The 24,538-nt window shown below is 51.7% G+C and overlaps 1 protein-coding gene across 1 annotated transcript; it reads left to right on the forward strand.

Moving 5' to 3' along the window:
• The first annotated feature begins 1,514 nt into the window (after positions 1-1,514).
• LOC146396348 (putative serine protease 47) lies at positions 1,515-13,806 on the forward strand. The gene is made up of 5 exons (XM_084996395.1): positions 1,515-1,814; positions 3,514-3,697; positions 4,868-5,145; positions 7,420-7,580; positions 13,323-13,806. Exons 1-5 carry the CDS (start codon positions 1,604-1,606, stop codon positions 13,638-13,640), a joined length of 1,152 nt encoding a protein of 383 aa, XP_084852521.1. The 5' UTR covers positions 1,515-1,603; the 3' UTR covers positions 13,641-13,806.
• Positions 13,807-24,538: the final 10,732 nt, after the last annotated feature.

Below are 24,538 nucleotides of genomic sequence, written 5' to 3' on the forward strand. Positions count from 1 at the left end.
GTAAACATCTGCAAATGTATTGAAAATATATTAAGTTTTAATCAGAGAAAACCCTGCATTTTAAAAAATGCAAATATATTGCATTCTAAATTCTTTACATAACACATCTATGGAAGGATTTAAGTAAACACTAGTTCCCTGTGGGAAAGAGGACTGGGTGGACAGGGGAAAGAGTTGTGAGGACGCATGACTCAACACTGCATATTCCATTTTGCACAATTGGATTGTGATCCATGAGAAGGTATTATTAGTTTAAAAAAACTAATAAAAAAGTTAAATATTTAACAATAATAGGGAAAAAGTTAAATATTTACCAATAATAATTTCTGGTCTTGGACTTGTGGGCTGCACAACCACGTTTTTGATACACTGGGGCTCTCCAGAACAAAGGAATATTAGGCTGGTCCTGCTGGATATTGGTTGGAGCACAAGGACTTCTTCATTAGGAATTATATACCTACAGCTATGAACATATTGGATCTGCTGAGACGATCCTAATTTCAAATACTTTGTTCCATGGCACCATCATTACAGAAGTGTTTATCAGATGATAAATTGTGAATTTTGTTCAGAAAGTCTAGCCTCTGTTGAAGTAAGTTAAGAGCCAGATAGGAAGCAGAGTGGGTTGAGGGAAAAAAATTGGGTTAATGGATAAAGAAGTGAAAGGAAACATCAAGTCAAACCTTGGTGTTTGACTCTGAAAACCAATTCATAGATTGCCTGAAGAGGCACTCAACAATTTATGAGTGATTTTTTTTCTATTTCTTTAATTTTGTATCTATATGAGTGATAGATGTTCACTAAATTTATTGTGATGATCATTTTATGATTGTATGTAAGTGAAATCATTAAGCTCTATGCCTTAAAGTAAAAAAACTGAAAAAAGAGAGCTAATGGATTGAGTTAATATTAATGTATCAGTATTGGCTCACTAGTTGTGACAAATGTGCCGTAACAATATAAGATCTTAACAAGAGGGGAAATTGGGTAGGGGGATACGCAAAGTCTTTGTATTATTTTGCAACTTACTCATACATCTAAAACTCTCCCAAAATAGAAGATTGATTTAAATACAAACATAAACAAATGAATGAAGTAAAATGTACTGGAAATCATTGAAACGTCGCTTGTGATACGGGAACTTCATGGTATAGAAATAATTTTTCAGTGGAGTTATTTTAAAAGTTAATAGGGGAGTTCCCGGTGTGGCTCAGTGGTTAATGAATCCGACTGGGAATCATGAGGTTGCGGGTTCCATCCTTGGCCTTGCTCAGTGGGTTAAGGACCCGGTGTCACGTGAGCCGTGGTGTAGGTCGCAGACGCGGCTCGGATCCCGCATTGCTGTGGCTCTGGTGTAGGCCAGCGGCTACAGCTCCAATTGGACCCCTAGCCTGGGAACCTCCATATGCCATGGGAGCGGCCCTAGAAATGGCAAAAAGACAAAAAAAAAAAGTTAATAGGAAGGTCATGTGGGATCAGGGCTGGGTTGGGGCGGGGTCAAGGCGCGGTGGGGGCGGGGTCAAAGCCTTGGCCAGGGCGGGGGCAGGGTCCAGGCCCAGGGCTGAGTCAGGCCAGGTTCAGGCCCAGGTCCACAGCACTGACAATGGTCTCAGAGGCGAGGCTTCGGCAAGTAGGAGGCCAGCCTGCCGCCCTCCTCTGGCTGCAGCTGGTGCTGCTGCCGCCATGGTCGCCCACCACCACCCTAAACCTGCGAGGGTCCTGGGCCGACCCCGGCCCAGCTCCTGCAGCCGTGCGAGCGGTGGAGGGTGGGCCTCTGACTCCGGAAGCACAGCCATTGGCCTGGGAAGCCACAGGTGCGTGGGGGCCTCTGTGTGGGGCTGAGAAGGTGGGCCTGCAGGGCCTGAGGGGGCTTGACTGTGACCAGGGCTTGGTGCCCAGGGTCACTGAACCTCTTCTTTTGTTTGCGGTCAGGTCCATCTAACCAGGCAGCCCAGAGACCACCTTAACACAGGTGGGTCACAGGACCCCTACTGAGGGGCCTCTGGGATGGAAACTGCCCCAGGACCCTTGTGGGGCTGTGCAAGTGGGCACTGGCAGGGTCCAGCCTGAGGCTGGGTGGAGGAAAGCCCAGGACTGCTGAATGGGGAGCCCTGAGTCCCTGGGGCCCAGGCCCTAGAGCAGGATGCCTGCTCTAGGGGCCCTGGCCTCACCCCTGCCCTCACGTGTGGGTCCCAGAACCATGGCTGTCTTCATTAGCCCACTCCCTCTTATTTATTTAATTTTTTGGCCACTGCATAGAGTGTTTTTTAATCAATTAATTTATTTTTTCCGCTGCTGGCCGCAGCTTAATGTGGGATTCCCAGTTCCTGGACCAGGCATTGAACCCTGGCCGTAGTGGTGAAAGCACCAAGTCCTAACCACTAGACCACCAGGGAACGCCCACCCCTCTTATTTGTAAATGGAGAATCCTGAGTCAGAGGCAGGGAGTGACTTTCCCCAGGTTGATGCTGAAACTCAGTCTCTGTGGACATGCTCTGAATTGAATCTCAGAGACAGAGTTGTGGGTGAAGTAGAAAAGAACAGCTTAATTGCTTTGCCAGGCAGAGGGGGCCACAGTGGGGTAACAGCCTCAAGGCTGTGTGCCCCCACCTCGAGGGCTGAGTGAGGTTCAAAGAGCAGGGCTTGATCAGCTTGTAGACTTTCTTCTGATTGGTGGGTGGTGAAGTACTTGGGAGTCAACCTCATCCACCTTCTGGTTCCACCTTGTTTGGGTCTATGTGCTTGTGTGCAGCATATAGGTAACTTCTTCCACCTGGTGGGGTTTCAGTATCTGCAAAACATTTCCAAGGACATGGCTCAGAATATTATCTATAGTCCTTGAGGAGGAGCTAAATATTCTTACTCTGTTTAATCGTTAAAATATTATTTTGCTTTGCTTGACTATTTTCCTTTCTTCCTGCACTTTTCCACTTCTCCAGGTAAATGTACTCTGTGACTAAAGTTTTCTACAGACAAAAGGCAGTCAGAGGACATGGGTGGGGGTCTATTAGGGGAGGCCTCATGGGGTCCTGCTAAGTTCCATGGTCACACATCACCCCAGACTCCTGCCTGCAGATCTGCTTCTCTAAGATACTGGGGCAAAGTGGAGGGGCACCGGCCCTTAGAAGCTATGATTTGAGTGCATAATGTTGGCAACTTCGGAGACCTTGAGTTGTTGAGGTGTGTTAGTTCAGGGAAATAAGGCCTGGCACATGGCCAGCCTTTGGCAGACTCCCTCAGTGATGTCCAGCTCCGCAGATATGCTGCCATGAGCTGTTGCCACCTTTGGTCACCCTTGGCATCTCACCACAGCCCTGGGCCTTCATGCTCAGAAAGCCTGCTCCATTGTGCTCTGCTGTCAAATTCTCAGTGGCAGCTGGTAAAGGCAGAGTCCAGGCAGCCGTGTCCTTTTGGCCAGGCCACTGGACACTTGCCCTTGGTTTTCCCATCTGTGAAGTGGAGGGGGCCTCCCTGGTAGTGGCATTTGGGGTCTCACCCATGTCTCTATTGTAGGTGGCAGGGGAGTCTCCACAGCGTGCGGGAAACCCAAGGTGATGTGGCGGATCTCTGGTGGTCAGGATGTGGGGGCTGGCCAGTGGCCATGGCAGGCCAGCCTGATGTACCAGGGCTTGCATGTCTGTGGAGCTGTCCTCATCAACTCCCGCTGGCTGGTTTCTGCTGCCCACTGCTTTCTCAAGTGAGTCCTCTTTCCTAGGGTGCCAGCAGAGGCACTGGCAGGGGAGGAGTGAGGGTGTCCCACCCCAGCTCCTCTGGGCTTTCCTCTGGGGCTGTCTGTGGCCCAGAGGTCCATGTCATTCCTGCCTTTGACCTGTGTACATTCTACCTGGACTGTCCTCCTGGCTCCCTTTCCCAGACCCTCCCCAGACTCTGCCCTCAGCCCCTGGGCCTGTCTCCAAACACAGATGTGCCCCAGAAGAGTAGCAGTGTCCATTCTGGCTGCCATGCAGTGTGGACCAATCTCAGATCACAGTTTCTCAAGGTCCCCACATTTCCAGGTTTCTGAGTCTAGGCAGGGACATGGGACCTCATGTCTGGCGAGCAGCTGAATGGCTCTACTTTTTACTCTTGCAAAACTGTGTGCCCAGGAGGAATCATGGTCACTAGTGTGCATGTGGGAGATGTGGTGCCAGGCTGTGCGGGTGGGAGATGGGGCACCCTGGGAGAGTGATGTGGCTGCTCAGGAGTCTGACACACCTGGCCCTCCTGGGTCTGCTCAGTGCCCAGCTTGTGAACAGATGAGGAGGCATCCCCAGGGAGTTGGAACATCACAGCCCAGGTCTGGGAGCTGGAGCTTTGGGAGCTCAGAATCTGATCAGCACCTACTCTATGGGAGCAGCTGTGTTCAGGGCAAATGCAAGTTTCTGTTTCCTACACTCAGTTGCTCCTTTACCTTACAGATCTTTGGCAAGTGCTTCTAACTGAGCGGAGAAACAGCTATTTGGCAGGAAGGTGGTTAAAGAAGGGAGGGGTCAGGAAAATTGTGGGGCCATAAGGTGGGTTGTAGGAGCCTTGGGAAGGTAAAAGTAGAGCAGGGTCAATCCAGAACATCTCCTGTAAACAATCCAAGGGCCTTCATTTGATGAGCCCACCAAAGACCTTTCCAGCACAAGGATTCAATGCTCCTCTGATTCTTGGATATGGTGGAGAAACCATATGTCTGAGGTTGTAAGTAGAATATCAGTCTCAAGAAAGAAGTGCTCCTGAACTTTAGGAATGCAGAGACCAAGGCTGGCACCATGGGGGGTGCAGGGGTCCAGGTGGATGTCAGCAGTTAGATGAATATGCAGGGGAAGAGACCTAGCCCACACTCAGGGATGATGGTGACAGCATGCTCTTCCTCCTCCAGAAAATCCCATGCTCCAGAGAACTACCGGGTCCTGTTAGGAAGCACGCAGCTGTTTGAACACACTCAGCACACCCTGGAGATGTCCGTGAGCCGGATTGTCATGCACCCAGACTTTGAGAAGCTTCATCCCTTCGGAAGTGACATAGCCATGTTACAGCTGCTCTTTCCTGTGAACTTCACTTCCTACATCATCCCTGCCTGCCTCCCAGCCCCTGGCTTGCAGCTGCTTAATAATGCATCCTGCTGGATAACTGGCTGGGGGATGCTCAACGAGGAAAGTGAGGGGGTAGGGGAGAGGCTGGGGTGGGAGGGCAGATAAGGGGGAAGTGAGGAGGAGGAAGAAGGGAAGGAGGACAGAGGAGGGGAGGAGGGGAGTAGGGGTGCCCAGGCAAAACAACGGCTGGACCTTGGTCCACTGTGCCTCATTTCCAGAGGACTGAACCATTCTGGCTCTAGTTCTGAAAGTGTGTGATTCTAAAATTCAGTGTTCCCTAAGTGCAAAGCTCTGAAAATCTGGGAATCTTTGACTGTTGGATGTTAAGAACTCAGGTTCTTGGAACCTGTCAGCTTCTTGATTTCAAGGCTTTAATCAACTATAGATCTAAGATGACTTGATTCAACTCAGATGTCCTGCTTGGGGCCTGGCCCCTTCTAGGCCACTGAGGAACCAAGATTTCCCATTGGAGGCACTTAGGAAAAATGGAAAGAAAACATATTTATGACTTCTGACCTGTGAGCCTCCAAGGTAAAGTTAGAATGACTACAACTTAAGAGTGTTTCACTCTTTGAACCTCACTTTGCTCTTCTCCCAACCCAGGTCAACTGTCTACTTTGTAGGTTTATTAGGTGAACTGAGTAACACAGAAAAAGTTTGTGTTTTTCTAAGATTGAAAGGGAAGAAATGCAGGCAAAAACTCATGAGTAAGAGTGTTTATTAAAGAAAAGAGTGTTTATGGTTGGGCACAAGCTTATGTGGCAGAGTTAGGGGGAAAAGAATGTGTATTTGCAATTATTTGTAAGGTTGTAATTTGGTAGGTGTTTCTCAGGATAGGAGGTCAGATTTTGATCAGACCCTGTCTTCACTGGGTGGGATGTGCCAGCATTGCTGGCCCTTCTCAATAGTGTATCAGTAACAATCCCCAACCACAGGTCAGATAACCAGGTCCCCAGCATTGTCTCACACACACACACACACACACACACACACACACACACACACACACACACACACACACACACACAGTCTGGTTCTTCCTTGAGGACAGGGACTCTGTCTTTCTTGTTTTAATATCCCAGCCTATGCCCCAGGGCCTGGCAGCAGGGTAGGTGGCAATGCTGCCACCCTGGTCCTGTAGACCACCCGTTCTTGCATGGACCTCCAGACTGGTCTGCTAGCTCCCACCCTGTGTGCCCTACTTTAGTCTCCACACAACTGCCTGAGTGTTTGCTTTGAAGCAGGTGTTGTGCCAGTTCCCTGCTCTTTATCCTCAGTGCCTTCTCATTTATGCTTAGAAAACTGTCCAAATGTCCTACCTTGGCTCTCAGGCCCTGTGCAATGTTGGCCCCCATTCCTCTCTGCTCAGCTCCTACTGCACCCTCACCCACGCCATCCCAGCCACCAGGCCCCTTCCTGCCTTGAATATCCTGAGGCTCTCCCCACCTCAGGACCTTTACCTTGGCTGCTTCCCCAGCCTCACAGGCTCTCCCTGCTAATCTGGGTGACTCATTTCTTTGATATACAACTCAGCTCCTCCTCTGAAGAGTTTTCCTTGATGTGAAACCTAAAACAGGCAATGCATAATGTCACATTTCCCTGTTGTATTTCCTTACCACACTTCTCAGAGCTAAATAATCCTACTTATTTACTTCACTTACCCTGGTTCCCCAACTAAAAATGTTCCCCTCTATCACTAGTGTCTAAACAATAGCTAACCTGAAGACAGATGAATAAATGAGTGATTGAATGAGAGGATGGATGGAGGATGGATAGGAGGGAAGATGAGTGCCTGGAGGGGAAGATGGTTGAGTGGGTGGGAAGAGGGATGGAGAGAGTGGATATATTGATTGATGGAGGGAGAATGGGGAGATAGATCCAAAGATGGATAGGCCAGCAGATAGATGGAAGGGTGAGTGGATGAATGGGGCATGAGACAAGATGGGTAGATGATGGACGGAGGAATTAGTGGAGGGAAGGAAAGGTAATGACTGACAAATGGAAGTGGAAAGGATGGTTTGTGAAAGGGTAGGTGGGTTGGTGAATGGTTGCTAAGCATCAGTGATTGGCATGCATTGCTAGGATTTGCCTTTTTTCTTTATGGACTACGAGTGGTGTGGTCTATTGCTATGAGAGAGGTGGTGGGAATAGGATGAGTTTGGAAACGTTTGAGAAGCAGGGGAGGCCTTATTAGGCATAGGTAGAAGACTGATAGAGAGCTGAAAGCTCAGCTTTGCTGAGAAAACCCTATGATGCAGGGGTGGTGGTGAGCAGTAAGGCAGAAGAGCCTGTAGCTAAGCTCTAGCAAACTTCACTAACTTCCTTCTTATCCTCACAGCGCCTCTGCCCACACCCTTCCATCTCCAGGAGGCTAAGGTGGGCCTCATTGAGAACCAGTTCTGTAATCTGGTATATGGACACAGGCTCAGCAAGAACTTCTCCGTGTATGAGGAGATGCTGTGTGTTGGGGACTTCTCTACAGGAAAGGCCATCTGCCATGTAAGTGAGGTCATTTCCCTTCTTCCCTGGCCTGTTCTCAGGGCCTCAGTTTCCATGGTGTGAGGCTGTGTTGCCTCCACTCTCTTTGTGGAGACCCCTGGTACCTTCTGTTTCGTCCCTCTACCTATGTTCCCAGGCTCTATCTCTTGGTAGTGTCCCCCAGGCTAGCCCCTTCCTCAGCCCATTGCACAGGAGGACAACTACTACTGGCAGGACACTCCAGCAGCATCTATTTTCGAGGCATATTTTAAAACCTTTATTGAAATATACATACAGAAGAAGGCATTCATACTCTTTCCCTACATGTGTAGTTTGATGAACTTTCACAGTGCTACACCCCAGGTGGCCAACACTCCTCTCCCCTTCTTGTCACCAACACTCAATGGAAACTCTCATCTTCACCTTAACACTTTATATTAGATTCTGAATTTTCCATAAGTAGAGCTTATTTCCAGTTGTCAGATTTTCACGTCTTAACATTATGTTTGTGAGGTCCATCCACACTGTCACACGTAGGTATAGTTTGTTCAGCCTCATTGCCCTGCAAGACACTATCGTGTGAATTGAATTCGATGGGCAGTTCTGCTCTCGATGGATATTTTTGTAGCTTCCAAGTTTTTCATTTCATTTCACTTCCAGAGGTTTTCTATTTGATTTCACAGAAGCCCCTGAGGAGAACTGTTAGATTAAAAACTATCTGCATGTTCAGCTTTGGCAGATGTTACCAAACATCTCCGGAGGGGTTGCACCAGTTCCACACATTCCAGCAGTGGCTGAGAGTTTACAAGCTCACCAACACTTGGCACTTTCCATCCTTCCTAATGGTGATGATTTATTGTGGTTTGCATTTTCCTGATGACGGATGAAATATACTTCCGTAGGTTTATTGCCGTTGAATATCTTCTTCCTAATTTACCTTCCATTTTTTCCCCCTGTGTCTTTTTCTTTAGGGGCTCTTGGTACATGTGTCTATTATGTACATTCCAGACATGAGTGTACTGTTGAATTGTGAAGATGTCTATCCACTCTCTGTAGTGTCCTATTTTAGAAGTGGGCAAACAGGCCCAAAGAGGGAAAGCACTCCCGTAAAATAAGGAGGGCCTGCGTGTTCTGACTCCAAGCTTCACCTGGCCTCCAGGCCTTCACCACATCCCCTCAGGGCCCAGCACCCTGAACTGGCATTGGGTGCCAAGCTTTTACACAGATGGCATCGTGGAGTGGAGGGCAGAGGGTGAGGGTTCTGGAGTTAGAGGCACTGCTCTGCCCTTGGGTGGTCTTTTCACCATCTGAGCCTGTGTCTTATTCACGGTGTAGGAGTCTGAGGCCTCCTTCATGGGATTGTTGAAAGGGTGGTGTAGGGGGTTGGATAGTGTCCCCTAAATTCGTATCCATTTGGAATCTCAGAATGTGACCTTCTTTGGAAATAAGTCTTTGCAGCTGTGATTAGTTCAGAATCTTGAGATGTGACCATTGTAAATTTCAAGTGGGCCCTGTACCAATGACTTATGTGAAGAGGGCTAGACACAGAGACACTTGCTTTCAGACTTCCAGCTTCCAGAACCGTGAGAGGATACATTTGCATTGTTTTTATAGTTACCCAGTTTGTGGCACTATGCCTTGGCACCCCAGGAGATGCACACAGGAGGGACAAGATGACTGGGATTGTGACTTTAGCCTAGCCCATGAGAAGGCCACATGGATAGATATCTTCATGGCAGGCCAGTGAGCTGCTGGTAGAAGGCAGACCCATATTTCTTGGTTCCCAGTTCTTAAACAGTGGTATAGATTTGTAGCTGCCTGGCCTGGTCTGGCCTCCTCACAGAGCCAGCTCCACCCAGAAGTGGAACAAGTGTTCAGCCCCCACCCTGCCCAGTCCACATCCAGCTGTCACCATGGACCTCCCTTACAGCCTTGTCCACCTCCCTTCTCCTGCAGGAATTATGCCAATGGAGCTCAAGGCCAGAGCCTTGTGTCTGCTCACCTGCTGGATATTCGTAGTGCCCCTCGACCCCACTCTTCCGCTGGTTTCTCTCCAGGCTGAGAATACCCCTGAGCTGGACACTCGGGAGTCCCAGCAAATGACCCCCCTCCTGCCTCCCCTTCCACCTACCACCGCCTGACTGAGAGATTCCACCTAGATTCATCTTCTGCCATGTCACCTGCTCTGGACCCCACCCTCCAACCTGGGGCTCCCACCTCTCCCCACAAGGGCCCCTCCCTCTGCACAGGGGGTCCAGAAACAGGTCTGAGGAGAGAGAGCCTGCCAAGGCACTCAATGCTCAGACTGTGGGGCAAGACAGACCTGGTTCCATTGACTGGGATTGTGGCCTTAGCTAAGTCTCCTCACCCATGAAATGGAATTGCTCATGGCCTCCACTGAAGAAGGTTCCTATAGAAATGCAGCACTGTGCCTGGCATTCAGTAGGTACTTAACAAGTTTTGGCTTCCAGTCTCCTGGCCTGGTTTGCCTCCCTCTCTCTGGATTGTACCTGGCTTAGACCCAACCTCTTGCTGAAGGTGGAATTCACTGCTCTGGCCCTGCCCAACACAGACACACCCACACCCCCCCACACACACACACATGCATGAACATGCAAGAGTGCACATGCAAGGTTTGCTTTGTATCTACAGTAGTGCAAACTGTAGCTCACGTTTCATGTGATACCTTAGATTTGGGGTTTCTCCCTTCTTCCCTTCCTTTCTTTCTTCCTTCCTTTTCCTTCCTTTCTTTTATTCCTGCTCTACCTGCAGCATATGGAAGTTCCCAGGCTAGGGGTTGAATGGAAGCTGCAGTTTCCAGCCCTTGCCACAGCCACAGCAATGCCAGATCTGAACCACTTCTAGGACCTATGTCACAGCTTGTGGCAATGCCAGATCCTTAACCCACTAGGCAAGGCCAGGGATTGAACCTGCATCCTCATTTGTACTAGTCAGGCTCTTAACCTACTGAACCACAATGGGAACATCTCTTAATTTTTTAAAGACCTCCAGAGTCCACCTTAAAGAATATAGAAACAATAATGAAAAGTCAGGTAGCGCAGTTAACCTTGGAGGAAATTTATTGGTGTAGTCGCATCACCACTTCTCAAGGGGTGCCCCCTGAGGCTATGAGGGCTGTACCGACATCTGCCCTAGAAAAGTGGATGCAGTAGAACAGATGGTCCCAGAGGAGGCTCTCTCCTGCCTTCTGAGAGCTCCCCAGGAGTCAGGAGGCTATTGGAGCCTGACTGAGAATCCGTCATCATTTCCGCAACTGCATGGGTCCCCTGTGTGAATCCCTGAGGGCTGCAGTGAACAGGGAAAGGCCTTCCACTGGCCTCACACAGCTGGGAGGGGGTCCACCGTGCAGAGGGCTGAGGCCACCCCAGGTGGGGACCACAGAGGGGAAGGGCTGAAGTAATGATGGCACGTTCCCAAGAAGGTGCCTTACTTGGAGCTGCCTTACTTGGAGCTACAAATCCCCTCCAAGTGAATGGCTAAACCCACGGAAATTTATCTTATATTTCTGGAGGTCAAAAGTCTAACATCAAGGTGTTGGCCAGGTGGGTTCCTTCAGGAGGCTTTCCTAGGGGAGAATGTTTTCTTGGTTTTCCCAGCTTTTTAGAGGCCACCCTCATTCCCTGGCTCACACCATTTCCGTCCTCAAAGTGCAACACCTCTGCCTCTGCTTCCGCCACATCTTCTGCTCTGACTCTGACCTCCTGTGTCTCTCTTTCCTTATGAGGATCTTGATTACATTGGACCACCCAGAGAATCCAGGAAAACCTTCTTAGCTCAAGATCCTCAACTCCATCACTGCTGCAGAGTCCCCTTTGCCACATGAGCTAATAGCCACAGGTTCCAGGGATGAGGATGGGCATCTCTGAGGGTTGTTTTTGGCCACCACACCATGTACCCTTCACTCTCCTTCAACCTGCCACTTCCCCCACCCCGCCCTCTCAGCTGAAGATCTTGCTTGTTTCACTGAGAACCCCACAGCAGCCAATCAGACTAGCGTCATTCGTCCTGACAACCCTACACACCGTCTATCCCAGCGTCTTCCCTCTCTCCTCAGCCTCAAGTTCCATCCCTGCCATGCCCAGAGTCTCTCCTGCTCCATGTCCTCTGATGCCCCTTCCATGGCTCCTGTGTAAATGCGCACCATCTACTGCTCAGTTTCTTTACCTCCCTTCCCCCAAAGACTCCTCCCAACAGTCCTGAATCTAACCCACTCCACCTAGGAGTGTCCCCAGCTTGCTATCCAAAACCTCAAGGCCACCATCCCCAATAGCTTGTCTCACCAGAACCGCCTGTGGATCTGAGTCCTCCTCTCACTTGGCACTTAAGCAAGTCTCCCTCCTGTTTCCTGGGCCCAGGCACTCACCAGATGCTCTGCTCTATGCCTGGTCCCCTCCCCTCCCACCTCTAAATGCTGGGGCCCCAGGGCTCCATGCTCAGCCTGCTTCTATCCCTCTGCACTTCCCCCCATGGTTAATGACAGAAAGGCTCAGATTTGACAGGTCCTATAGGCAGCTTCAAACTATTGTTCCAAATCTGACTGTTCTTACCACCTGGCCCCTCTCCATCAGTAATCTCTCCTGTAGCTGCCTCCCAGCTGGTTCATTCTCCACACAGCACTGGACTGATCCAGGCACTAGACATGACCTAGACAGTTCTCCATGGGGATCAAATCCTACCCTCTGCCATAGGCCCTGAGACCCCTCGTCCCATATACTTTCCTCACTCCCCACATGTCACTGCTCTTCCTCCCACCCACCTGGCATATCCCTCCTTCCCTGGTCTGCACTTACTCCTCCCAGTGCTCCTGCTTCAGAAAGTTCAGTTGTTTCCCGCTTGGAAACTCTGCCTTGTGTTTCCTAGTGCAAGAAGAGTAGCCTTTCACCTCCACTTGATGAAGTGCCCTTCCCTTCCTGTCCTAACCCTTCCATGCCTTGTTTCCACATGTCACATCTGCCAATGGCAGGCTGGTTGGCTTATTTACAAAAGCACCACAAAGGAGGAGACCCTGTGCCCAGGGCAGAGGCTTCCTGGCTGCTTGCTGCACATGTTGGATGGGTAAGTGGAGGAGCAGCAAGCGTGACTAAGGCCCCTGCCCCTCTACCCCCAGCCACAAGGACCAGACCCTCCCTTTGGCTGATGACATGAGGAGATTTCCAACCAGATGGCCCTGCCCTGAGAGCATGAACTCTAGTAAGTCCCAGCAGATTTCATTCTAACCCCCACCGACTCCCTGAGTAATAGAGGTTGCCTCCGCCAGGCCAGGGTATGGGCATCTTCTGAAATTGCTCAACCAAGGTGTTGAAAGTAAACCAAATGACTAAATGAATGAAAAATGAAGAGGGTCAAGGTAAGGGGTGTGCTGGTGCAGCCCAGGGTCTTGCAAGAGCTGAGGTCTGCAGGGGCTTGAGCTGGCCAGGCTCCACTCCCAGACCAACTCTCTTGGGCACTGTGGGTGTAGCTGTCCCTTCTCTTCCTTGGACAGTGCCTTGTCAGGGATATCCAGGCTGTCTCTGGGCACAGGGGTCCATATGATCATAGACTGAAACCTGTGATTGTCCTGAGGGCCAATCAGGGGCCTCCTAAAACATGATGCCATTGCCTCCCTGCATGGCTTAAACAGGCTGGTCTGCTGTGGGATGCTGGTGTTTGGACCTTCCCAGAAGTCCACCTGAGGGACCGTAGATGGCAGAGACTCCTCTGACCTAACTCAGTTGCTCACAGTAACTCCCCTCTCTTTCCTAGGGCGATTCCGGGGGGCCCCTCGTCTGTGACCTCCTCAGTTCATGGGTTCTGGTGGGGCTGGCCAGCTGGGGCTTGGACTGCCGACATCCCACCTACCCCAGCATCTTCACCAATGTCAGCTACTTCTCCCATTGGATTGACGAGATCCAGAAGTGCACACCCCTCCCTGAGCCCATGGCCCCTCCTCCTCACACCCAGGTTCCATCCCAGTCTCTGCAGGCTGCTGGCTCGCCTGGGCCTGGCACAGCCTTTGTGCCTTCAGAGACCTGGACCCTGCTGCTGTTTGTGCTCCGGGTCCCGTGGCAGGCCTGGTGCTGACCCGCCAAGCTCCTGTGCTCCTGTCTCTGCCTCAGAGTCCAGTCTCTTCTCTGGAAACTGCGGCCCCTCCCCCACCAGCTCCATCAGCTTTCCATGGCCCCATCTTGGCATTTCCGTCCAACAGTGGCCACCCCACAAACCAAGCCTGCAATCCCAAATAAACAAATGAAAGACTCCTCCTGCTCCTGCCTTGGGGCCCTACAGCCCCTCCTGACCTCCATCCGTACCTCTTCCATTGAGGCCCACTGTCTGACTCCCTGGACAAGGAAACAGGCCCTGGCAGAGAAGCTGTCTCAGGAGGAAGGCAGGGGTGAGGATGCTGGTGGAGCCCAGCTGGGGACAGAGAGGGTGTCTTCACTTGCAGACTCCATCCTGTGGTGGGAGTGTACAGGCCTTCAGAGAGAGTATATCAGTCAGCTCCAGCTACCATCACAAATCCCATGGGCAATGGGGCTTAAACAACAAGAATGTATCAAGTAACTGTTGAGATCAAGATATGCGCATGGTTGGTTTGCCCTGAGGCCTCTCTCCTTGGCTTCTAGATGCCCATCTTCTGCCTGTGCCCTCACATCAGCATCCCTCTGTGTGTTTCTGGGTCTAAATTTCCCCTTTTTATAGGGGCACCAGTCATATTGTATTAGGGGCCACCTTAGTGACCTCATTTTAGCTGTTTCTTTAAAAACTCTCCTCTAGGTGTTCCCGTTGTAGTGCAGCGGAAATGAACCTGACTAGTATCCATGAGCGTTCATGATTGATCCCTGGCCTCGCTCACTAAGTTAAGGATCCAGTGTTGCTGTGAGCTGTGGTGTAGGTCACAGACAAGACTTAGAACTGTCATTGCTGTGGCTGTGGCCTGCAGCTGCAGCTCTGATTTGACCCCGAGCCTCAGAACTGCCATATGCTGTACCTGCACCTCTTGAAAATGAGCAAGTTCCCCTAAAAAAAGGACCCTTAGCTACATCCGTGGACCATCCTTGCTCTCTCCTGCCTGCTGCTGAGTAGGAAAATGTTGGGGATCCAGAACTCCTCCAATGACTGGTGTGCTAGCAATAGCTTCTGTGACAGCAGGAAGCTGCTCCCCCCCAGGCAGAGGCAGTCAGGGGACCGTAGGTGATGGCTCTGTGCTCTGTGCCCCCTTTCAAACCCTTTGCATCCCTGCCATCTGAGGAAGGCAGGCAGTGCCTGGGAAATCACCCTGGTTACAGATGTGTCACTTGGCCTGTCTGGCAAGAGGTCACCTGTGAGCCAGATGGCCCAAATCCTCTCTGGAACACACTGCTCCATACCCACCACTTAAAAATGCCCTTCAAACAAAGCACATTGGCTGCACAATTGTAAGAGCTGTATCGTTAAGATATGATGTCTGTGATTTAGAAAAGGGTTACTCCTTGCCTTGTTCTTAGAGAAACATACCATGATTTGGTAAGGAGAAGAACCCAGACTAGGCGGCCCACAGCCTCCGTCAAGTGTGTTCCTTCACCCAATGCTCTGGTTCCATGTTGAGGGTTTTGGAGTTGAGCCTTTCCCTGTTGTCAATGGGCAGGCTTCCCCTTGGTGTATATCATATGCAAAGGTTGCCCAGCACCTGCCTCTATTTCAGACAAGCTCCAGTCATGCTGCCGCTGGAATTAGGAACCTCCTTTACCCACCCTGTGGACAGTGGTCATTTCTCTGATTCTGTGAGTGTATCATCCATTAAACCACTATTGATTTTATTTATTTATTTTTTGTCAAGTTAGGCTCCACCTACAGCACATAGATTCCCTGGCTAAGGGTCAAATGTGAGCTACAGCTGATTCTATTGAATGAAATTTCTATTAATTTCTCTTTCATTCTTTTTCTTTTTCTTTTATTTTTGTGTGTGTGGGGGGTGTACTCTCAACATATGGAAGTTCCCAGGCTAGGGGTGGAATTGGAGCTCCATCTGCTGGCCGATGCCACAGCTACAGCAATGCAGGATCAAACCTACATGACACCTACACCACAGCTCAGGGCAACACCGGATCCTTAACCCGCTGAGCAAGGCCAGGGATTGTACCCATGTCCTCATGGATAGAAGTTGGGTTCATTACCTCAGAGCTGTGACAGGAACTCCCTCTATTTCATTCCTTTTATGGCTTGAAGAACATTAGTGTAATTCCTCATTTACAGTCCAAGCACCTTAATGTTAATCTTAGACTTTTTTCGGTTTTGTTTTTGTTTTTTTGTTTTTTTCCTTTTTTTTGGGGGGCCAAACTCGTGGCATATGGAAGTGCTTTGGAACAATGCTGGATACCTAACCCTCTTCCCCACAGCAGGAAATCTATTCCTGGTCTTTTTAAAATCCTAGGTCTTGCTCTTCCTAAAGCTATTTGGATGTTGATGCCAGTAGGCTGGTGAGGTTAGCATCAGGAAGTTTGGCAAGATGCAATACTCAGAGTTCCCATCACGGCTCACTGGAAACAAATACGAAACAAATCCCCACCTTGTGGATGTTGGTAATTTCTATGATTCTGTGAATGTATTGCCCATTAAACCACGGTTTGATTTTTATATTGATTGATTGGTTGTCATTTTAGGGCCACACCTGCAGCATATGGAAGATCCAGGCTAGGGGTCAAATCAGAGAATGCCAGATCCAAGCCACATCTGTGACTTACACCACAGCTCATGTTAACACTGGATCCTTTAACACATTGAATGAGGCCAGGGATTGAACCTGCATCCTCATGGACACCAATCAGATTCTTCATCTGCTGAGCCACATGGAATCTCCCTAAAATATTATTTGGTTATGGTCTGTTCAACTTTCATTTCTGCAATTTCTATTGCATTCAATTTTGTCTTGTCTTTTTTGGTCTTTTTATGGCCACACTCTTCAACATATGGAGGTTCATAGGCCAGGGGGCTAATCAGAGCTACAGCCACAGCAACACCAGATCTGAGCTGCTATGTGATCTACACCACAGCTCAAGCCAATGCAGTATCCTCAACCCACTGCGTGAGGCCAGGGATCAAGCCCGCATCCTTACAGATGCTGGTCAGATATGTTTCTGCTGAGCCACGATGGGAACTCCCAATTTTTTCTTTTTTTTAAGGCTGTGTTGTGGCATATGAAAGTTTCTGGATAGGGGTCAAATCAGAGCTGCAGCTGCTGCACTATTCCACAGCCACAGCAAAGCAGGATCTGAGGTGTGTCTGACACCTACACCACAGCTGACAGCAGTGACAGAAACCAAACCTACTAAGTGATGCCAGAGATCAAACCCATGTCTCCATGGACACTAGTCAGGATTCTTACAGCTGAGCTACAACAGGAACTCCCATTATTTCATTTTTTATGGATTGAATAACATTAGAGAATTCCTCATGTACAGTCCCTGCACCTTAACATTAATTCTAGACTTTTCAGGGGTTTTGTTTTTGTTTCTTCTTTTTTGGGGGCTGCACCTGTGGCATATGGAAGTTCCCAGAGACAACCCTATATCCTTAACCCTCTTCACCACAACAGGAACACTACGCCTGGTCTAGTGAAAGTCCTAGGCTTTGCTCACTTGAAAGCTACCAGGGGGTTGATGCCAGTGGGCTGGTGAGGGTGGGACCACTGAGCTTGACAAGATGAAATACTCCACCCAGGACATTAATAGGCCATGAAATTCCACTCCCCACTCCCTTTGCTTCATCCTCATTGGGACTATGAGGCATCTGCTTTCACCATATTGTACACTGCAGTAATCCAGCTGAGACTATTGGATGTTCTCCCACCCACAAGGCAGTGAAGCAGAAAGTCCCGTCCTGACAGACAAGCCTTTTCCTCTCTGGCTAAGCCACCCACACGGGACACCCTGGATGATTGGAGAATCACCCCAGCCTGTCATCTGGCCACTTCAGAGAGGCAGAGAGAAACTCTCTAGAGGTAAGGGCTGCCTCCAGCCTCCATTCTCATGACAGGTGAGTGTCCAGAGGGCTGAACGGCACAAAAGCAGCTCTCCATCACCAGCTCCTCAGCAGCAGACAGGCCTCCACACTGAGCCTGCTTTCTACACTTGGCAGCTTCCAGGGGGCCTGAGCTGAGGCCCATTCTCCTGGGAAAGGGGGCCTGGGAAAGGGGCCCTGCAGTGCACACAAGACCTGAGGCAGGGACAGGGCTCTGTGGCAGCCCCCAGGGCAGCAGGCTGTGGTGAAGGCCCAAGAGGAAGGCCAGGCTGGGGAGCTCCTCCTCATCCTCACTGAACCCGTGACCCAGCCCTGGGGCTCCACTAAGAGGAGAGGCCTCCCTGAGAACCTTGCTGGCCCTGGGTCCTAATGGAGGGCCCGAGCGCTTGGTGCCCTGGTGAGGAAACGGCTGTGCTGTTCCAGCCTGAGGGGGCTCCTGATATCCTTGAGAGGGCACAGAGCCTTTGTGCCTGAACAGGCCCCTCTCTGTTTGGGGGTGCCTTAGATGGCCATGGAAATCCATCTGGGGTGTACAGGTTTCATCTCTGACCCCGGGCTGTGGGCCGTGCTCGTTCCTCTGGGCATCTTGCCGGGCCACAGACTCTGAAGGTCTTGAGTCCAGGTGGGGTGCCTGTGATTGGGAGTGGCTGGCACCCCGTCGTCCTCCTCCGAGGCCAGGACTTGTGTCTGCACCAGCTGGTGGGAGAGAGGTGGACAGTGACTGCTCTGCACACTCCAGGGAGAGCCGAGGCTTATGGGCAGGGGGAAGTGAGATGGGACTCACATCCACAGACAGAGCCTGTGGCCCTCCTGCCTTCCTCCTGGACCTTCTCCCCAGCAGGGTCCTTGCCCTGTCCCTGGCTCCCCTCCTCCCCTTCCATTCCTCCTGCCCTGCACCCACCTGGGCAGCCTCCCGGGTGCAGGGCCTCTCCGTCCGTGGAGGGAGGAACAGAGCCTTCAGGGCCTCCTGCTCTAGGGCCCTCCTCGGCCCTGGCTGACCTGGGTCCTTTCCTCCTGGATTTCCAGGGTCACCTGGCTTCTCCCCCTGCCCCCAGTCTCCCTAGTGTCAGTCCCTCCCCTGGCCACCTCTTCAGGGGAGAGTCCGTCCCCCTGCTCCAGCTCCTCAGCCAGGCCCGAGAGATCCAGCTCTGGTTCTGGGGAAAGCAACTCTGCCAGGAATCGGGGGTGAATGACCGCCTCCACCTGGAATGGAAGGAAGAGGCTGTGAGCAGCATTGGCAGGAGTGCCCTGGGAGGCGGGAAGACCTGGGGGGAACGAGACTAGCAGAGGCCAATCCAGAGTCCCCCTCACAAAGGGGGAGCTTTCAAACTCCCATAGGTATTGTCTCCTCTCACATAAACACACACACACACTCACAAGCAGGTGCACATGCAGACACATGGGCTCCAAAGCACAAACACATAGGCACCGACACAGACACACAAAGGCCTCCAAAGAGAGAGAGAGACACCAACATGTCCAACTTACACATCCACATATACACATCCTATGCACCAAAGTACACTCAGACACACAGGAAGACACACAGATGTCAGGGTCAGGGACCAGAGCATAAATCCCATTATCCTGGGCCAAAGCCAGAACTAGGGTGCGAAGAGCATCTCTCCCTGGAATCCTGGAGTCTCAGACTCCAGGCCCAGCCCACCTTGGTGTCAAAGTCCTCCTGGGAACACAGCTTGTCCACGTAGCTGAGGAGATCCGGGTCTGGGAAGCAGCCGTCCTCGTCCTGTGGCAGCTCATATCCATCCTCTCGACATTCCATATCTGACTCCCCTGTGGCTGAGGGGCAGGACCCACCAGTGCCTGCGGGACGTCCCCATGCTCCCTGCGAGCCTCAGGGGGAATCTCCTTGGGGGCCTTGTTCTCCAGCAGCTGCCAGGCTCTGCGTGGCCTTGTGTGGGTGTGCTGGACTCTGGGGCCGTGTTTCCTTGGAGCACAGGCTGAGGCAGAGCAGGAGGAAGGGAAAGTGAGGGGACACAGCGCCCAGAATCTGACCCCTGAGCAGGCACAGGGGAGGGCATTGTTGTGGGGCAATGGATATGCATGTGGGAAGGGGGAGGAGCAGCCAGAGCCTCAGGTTTTGTGGGAGGCCAGATTCAAGTCAGGGACAGGTAAAAGTCAGGTGTGAGAACGTGTGGAACATCTAATGATCAAGGGTCTCCCCACCAGCACACTTGTTAGGCAGATTTCACAGGGGCCCCTTAGACAGGGAGGAGGGTGATGAGGTTTTACATGGACCAAGTCCACACCTCAGAGGGGAAAAGGGGTTACTGAGACCCCCTCGGGGCTATCCGTGTTGAAAGACCAATGTCCCCTTGAGGGAAAAGGACCCACCTGGGAACAGGGACCATGCCTAGGCATCTCTTACCTGTGCCTTGATGTCCATGTGGAAGGTGATTCACAGACTGAGTGCCCCTTTTGCGGGATGTGGGTTCCTGAGGAGCCAGCTTTGTTGGAGCTGGAGGAGGCATGCCCTGTGCCTGCGTTGTGCAGGACACGTTCCCCATCCTGATCTCATTCTCTGCCTCAAATTGCAGGAACCTGGGGGGTGTTGAGGGACAGGCCCCAGTGAGAAAACCACCTGGGCTCTGGAGCCCACCCAGGGCAGCAGAACTCAGAGGGTGAGGAGAGGGTGTCCTTGGGGCTGTCAGGGCCCTGTGAGGTGCTGTCGCAGCAGGGAGCTGCTCTGGCACAGGTCCAAGATCTGGGCCTCCTCCTGCCTGACCAGCCATAGAGCTGGAGGGCATGAGCCCAGCAGAGACCCAGGTCAATCTCTGGGACCAGGCTTAGGGACACATGGTGGGCATTGGGGGCCCCTGCTCATGTGCCCCCTGACCTTGTCTGACCCAAACAATGGAGATAGCCAGTGGCCTGGTGAGGCACGTATTTCCCCAGAGCCCTTGCCTGAACCCAGAACCTGGGGCTGGGAGTGAGAGTGCGGGAAAGCACGCATGAGACAGGACCCAGCACAGGCTGGAGTGGGGATCCTACCCTTAGAGGTGAGGCATCTCTTGCCACTGAGAGCTAGCTGCTCCTTTGGTTTTGTTTGGAAACTAGGAGATTCACATGCAGAAATGACAGGGAGGGCCAGAGACCCATGGGCTTCCCCAAGGATGGCCGGTTGCCCATTCCAGCCACCGCTGATGAGGAGAGGCCTACCACATGCTAGGTCAGTGATGGCCAGGCACCCAGCATGAAGGGGTGCCAGGCTGCCGGGTGGAGTCCTCACCCCTGCACAGCCCCCATGCCTTCAGGGGACCCCCTCCTGGGCTGCCGTGCTCCCCAAGGCCATCCTGAGGCCTCCCCACATCAGCATCATGGTAGGGCAGAGCTCCTGGGACAGGGCTGGAAGAGCCAAGCTCTCCAGGTGGCAGAGGGGATTCTGGAGGCCAATAGGATTTGGGGATTCAGGGAACAGGAGGTGCCAGGTGCCAGCCTCCTCTTGCATCCTCTCTGATTGCTAGCACCAGAGCCAGATCCTGCCCTGGGGCCTGCCCATCACCCACCACCCACCCCACCATGTCACCCATGGCCCAGGACCCTGACTCACTTTGCTGCCATTTCATAAAAGGCCATCCTCTCAACGGTGCTCATGTGCTGCCATTCCTGCATGGCCTGCCGCATGCCCTCCTCCAGCCTCATGGTGGGCTTCAGGCGAGCCAGAGTGCGAAGCACTGGGCTATAAGCCCTCAGGGTCAGTCTCTTGGTACAGCCCAGCCCCCAACTGCCCAACCCCACCCAGCTCCAAGGCCTCCATGGGCCCCAGCCCTGCCAAACCCAGGCTCAAGAGGGGGAGACGAGGGTGTCTGGAGAGCAAAGGCAAGCCTTCCTGGTGCCTGGTGCCACCACCTCCCACTCACCAGACGATGATTGTCCACTCCCTGGCTATAGCTGGGACACTCTGGCTGGGGGCGCCATCTCATATAAAATGCAGCCCCATCAATGCGGGAGGGCAGGCGCCAGTCTACCAGCTAACAGGTCTGAGAAGCCCAAGGATTCTTCGGCCCAGGTCTCTGCACTAGATGGCCTAGTCCCCCTTTTCGGAGGGACCTCGGGTCTAGGAGGGATGTTCCTGCCAGGTTCACAGCTCTAGGAGGATAGACCCTTGCCCTTAGGACAGCTCGACCACCTCCCCGTTCACACTGGACTTCTTCAGAACAACAAGGACCGGGCATGCAGAAAGCTCCGTCCTGGGCCTGAATGTCCTAAGCCTTATCTGAAGTGATACCCACTGGCTGCCAGAGGCCCAGGTCCATGTTGAAAGGAGGTAGCACCAGAGAAGCAGGTCCCATTCAAACTCTGGCTCCTCACATCCAAGCAGGACCCCCTCGTACTGCTCTCCTGCACTCAATGTTATCATGGCACTGCAGAAAGTGAGACAACTGGTCTTGCATGGTGGTGGTAGCTGAGCTAAGGCACGGACGGGATGTCATGGACTGGACGTGGGACACATCTGAGTGCAGACGTGCCTCCTCATAGCATGGACATTGCTGTCAACCCTCCTTCTTTTGAGGTGAAAGGATGCCTGGAAACCTAAGCAGGGAGTCCATGCCAAAGTCCTGTATATGCGAAGGCTCCAGATGAGCTAATGAGGGCCTGAGAGGTCACTTACATGAGAAAGCAGGAGAGAGCTTCTGCATCGGGGCTCTGGGGCAGGTGGCTGCAGGCCAGGGACTTGAAGCGCTGCCAGCGTCGGAAGTTCTGATAGATGCTCTTATGGTGAGAGGCGTCCTCCTGAGGGCCCGTGTGCTGGGAGGCATGCAGGCTGCCTGCCCCAGAGGTGCCATGCGGCCACGGCCCAGAAGTCCCTGGGGGCAGGATGAAGGCCATCTGGGCAACTGGTGGTGCAGCTTGAGGAGGAAGGCCTGGGGCCAAGCCTCCCTTGCCAGCCTGAGCTGCTGCCTTAGCCGGGGCAGCCACCCTGCTGTCCCCCACAGGGCTTGCTATGCAATGGGGTGCAGGACACAAAGCACTCCCCATGAGGGCCCTGGAAGCATTCCCATTGAGGGGGCCCTGAGGGCACCCAAAAGCCTGAGACTGGTGGGGCAATGCTGACCTCCCTCCTGACCAGACTGGGACAGGGATGTTGCCAAGCCCTGGGGCAATGGGGCCATGGTCAGCAGGAGTCACCCGAGGTGTCATGGGGTGAGCTGGCTGCAATAGGGTGCTGCCAGGCAGGAGTAATGGGGCCATGGGCGGTGGCAGGTGCTGCTCCCAAGCTGGCTGGGGTTGGGAGCCAGGAGTGGGGGGAGGATAGGAGCGTGAGGCCCCAGGGGGCATGACCACATCCGTGCCCAGCAGTGGAGATGCTGTGGAGAGAAAGGAAAGGGGTGAATGGAAGAGGAGAATGGGCGACATGGACGGAAGCTCTCTGGGGACTCAGAGGACACACCTCAGTGGAAGAGGGCATTTGGCCCGAGGAAGCTGTGTGTTGTGCAGATGTCGTGTAGGGATTTTCATGGTCTGACCTCAGTGGGAGAGGGCATTTGCCAGGGGAACCCGTGTGTTGTGCAGATGTCGTGGCAGGAGTTTCATGGTCTTGACCCCCGCACCATTTGTAAACGTCGCTATTGTCCAGCTTAAGGGAGGACAGCTGGTGTTTCAGATCTGATTCTGCCTTTGTTAGTATTATTTTTTAATAGTTATTTCCCCAATACAATTTTTTTTTCTACTGTACAGCCTGGTGACACATTTACACATACATGTACACATTCTATTTTCACACATTATCCTGCGCCATCATAAGTGACTAGACATAGTTCCCAGTGCGACACAGCAGGATCTCATTGCTAATCCATTCCAAAGGCAGTAGTTAGTATCTATTAACCCAAGCTCCCCAACCACTCCATCATTTTCATTTAAAAAAATCTTTCTTTCTTCCTGGTTGAAAATTAAAATATTCACAGAGAACTACATCTTAGACTTGTGATGGAGCATGATGGATGGAACTAGAGACTCTCATTCTGAGTGAAGAAAGTCCGAAAGAGAAAGCCCAATACCATATGATATCACTTATATCTGAAATCTAATATATAGCACAAAGGAATCTTTCCACAGAAAAGAGAATCATGGACTTGGAGAATAGACTTGTGGTTGCCACGGGGAGGGGAAGGGAGTGGGAGGGACTGGGAGCTTGGGGTAAATAGATGCAGAACTTTGTCTTAAAGAACTAAAGGTCCCAGAGATCAGTTTTTTCCCCTTCTTTTTATTTATTTGTCCTTTTGGGGGCAACACCTGCTGCATATGGAAGTTCCTAGGCTAGGAGTCACATCAGACCTGCAGCTTCATGCCTATGCCACAGCCACAGCATGTGGGTATTCAACATGGACAGCTGGCTGGTAGGGAGGTTGCACATGTTTGTATTCATGGTTTGGATGTGTATAGAGTTGGAGTGTTACCAGCTAGGGTTCTTGGCCTTCCTTAATCAAGAGCAATTGATAAGATGCCAGAAGAGAAAATCAGGAAGGCTTTATTCAGGACACCTGCTTCAGCAGAGAGGTGCAGAAGCAATCACCAGCTTCCCTTGTTCACCTGCTCACTGAGCAGGGGTGAGCTAGTTCCTTCTATGGGGTGAGGGTAGGGGCATGTCCAGGGGTTGGGCCAGGGGGGGTGGCTGAGGTGGTTTTCCCACCCCTTTAGTGGTGGTGCATGTAGGGGGTGTGCATGGTACCCTGCTTTTGCTCTCTGTTCTTCAGAAGTGGAAGTTTTTTTTTTTCTCACAATTTGTCCCAAATGAGCAAGCACATAGTTCTTTTTCATCCTTTATACTTTTGCTGTATTTCATTCTCCAGGAGATGTTTGTCCAGGTGCAACCACTGCAGCCCCTGCAGCCAAGGGTGCCAGGTCCCAACCTGCATCAGTAAGAGAGGCAGTTGGATATTCAAGGTATATAGGACTTTGTCTGTAAAACTTTAGACTATGTGTATATCTAGGTATGTAAATTTAGGTGGCCTGTTTGTAGA

This window comes from Sus scrofa, chromosome 14, assembly GCF_054392235.1.
Source record: "Sus scrofa isolate SSC_HxYL_T2T_F1_AM1 chromosome 14, Sscrofa_HxYL_maternal_Yorkshire_Landrace_v2.0, whole genome shotgun sequence".
Lineage (NCBI taxonomy): Eukaryota > Metazoa > Chordata > Mammalia > Artiodactyla > Suidae > Sus > Sus scrofa.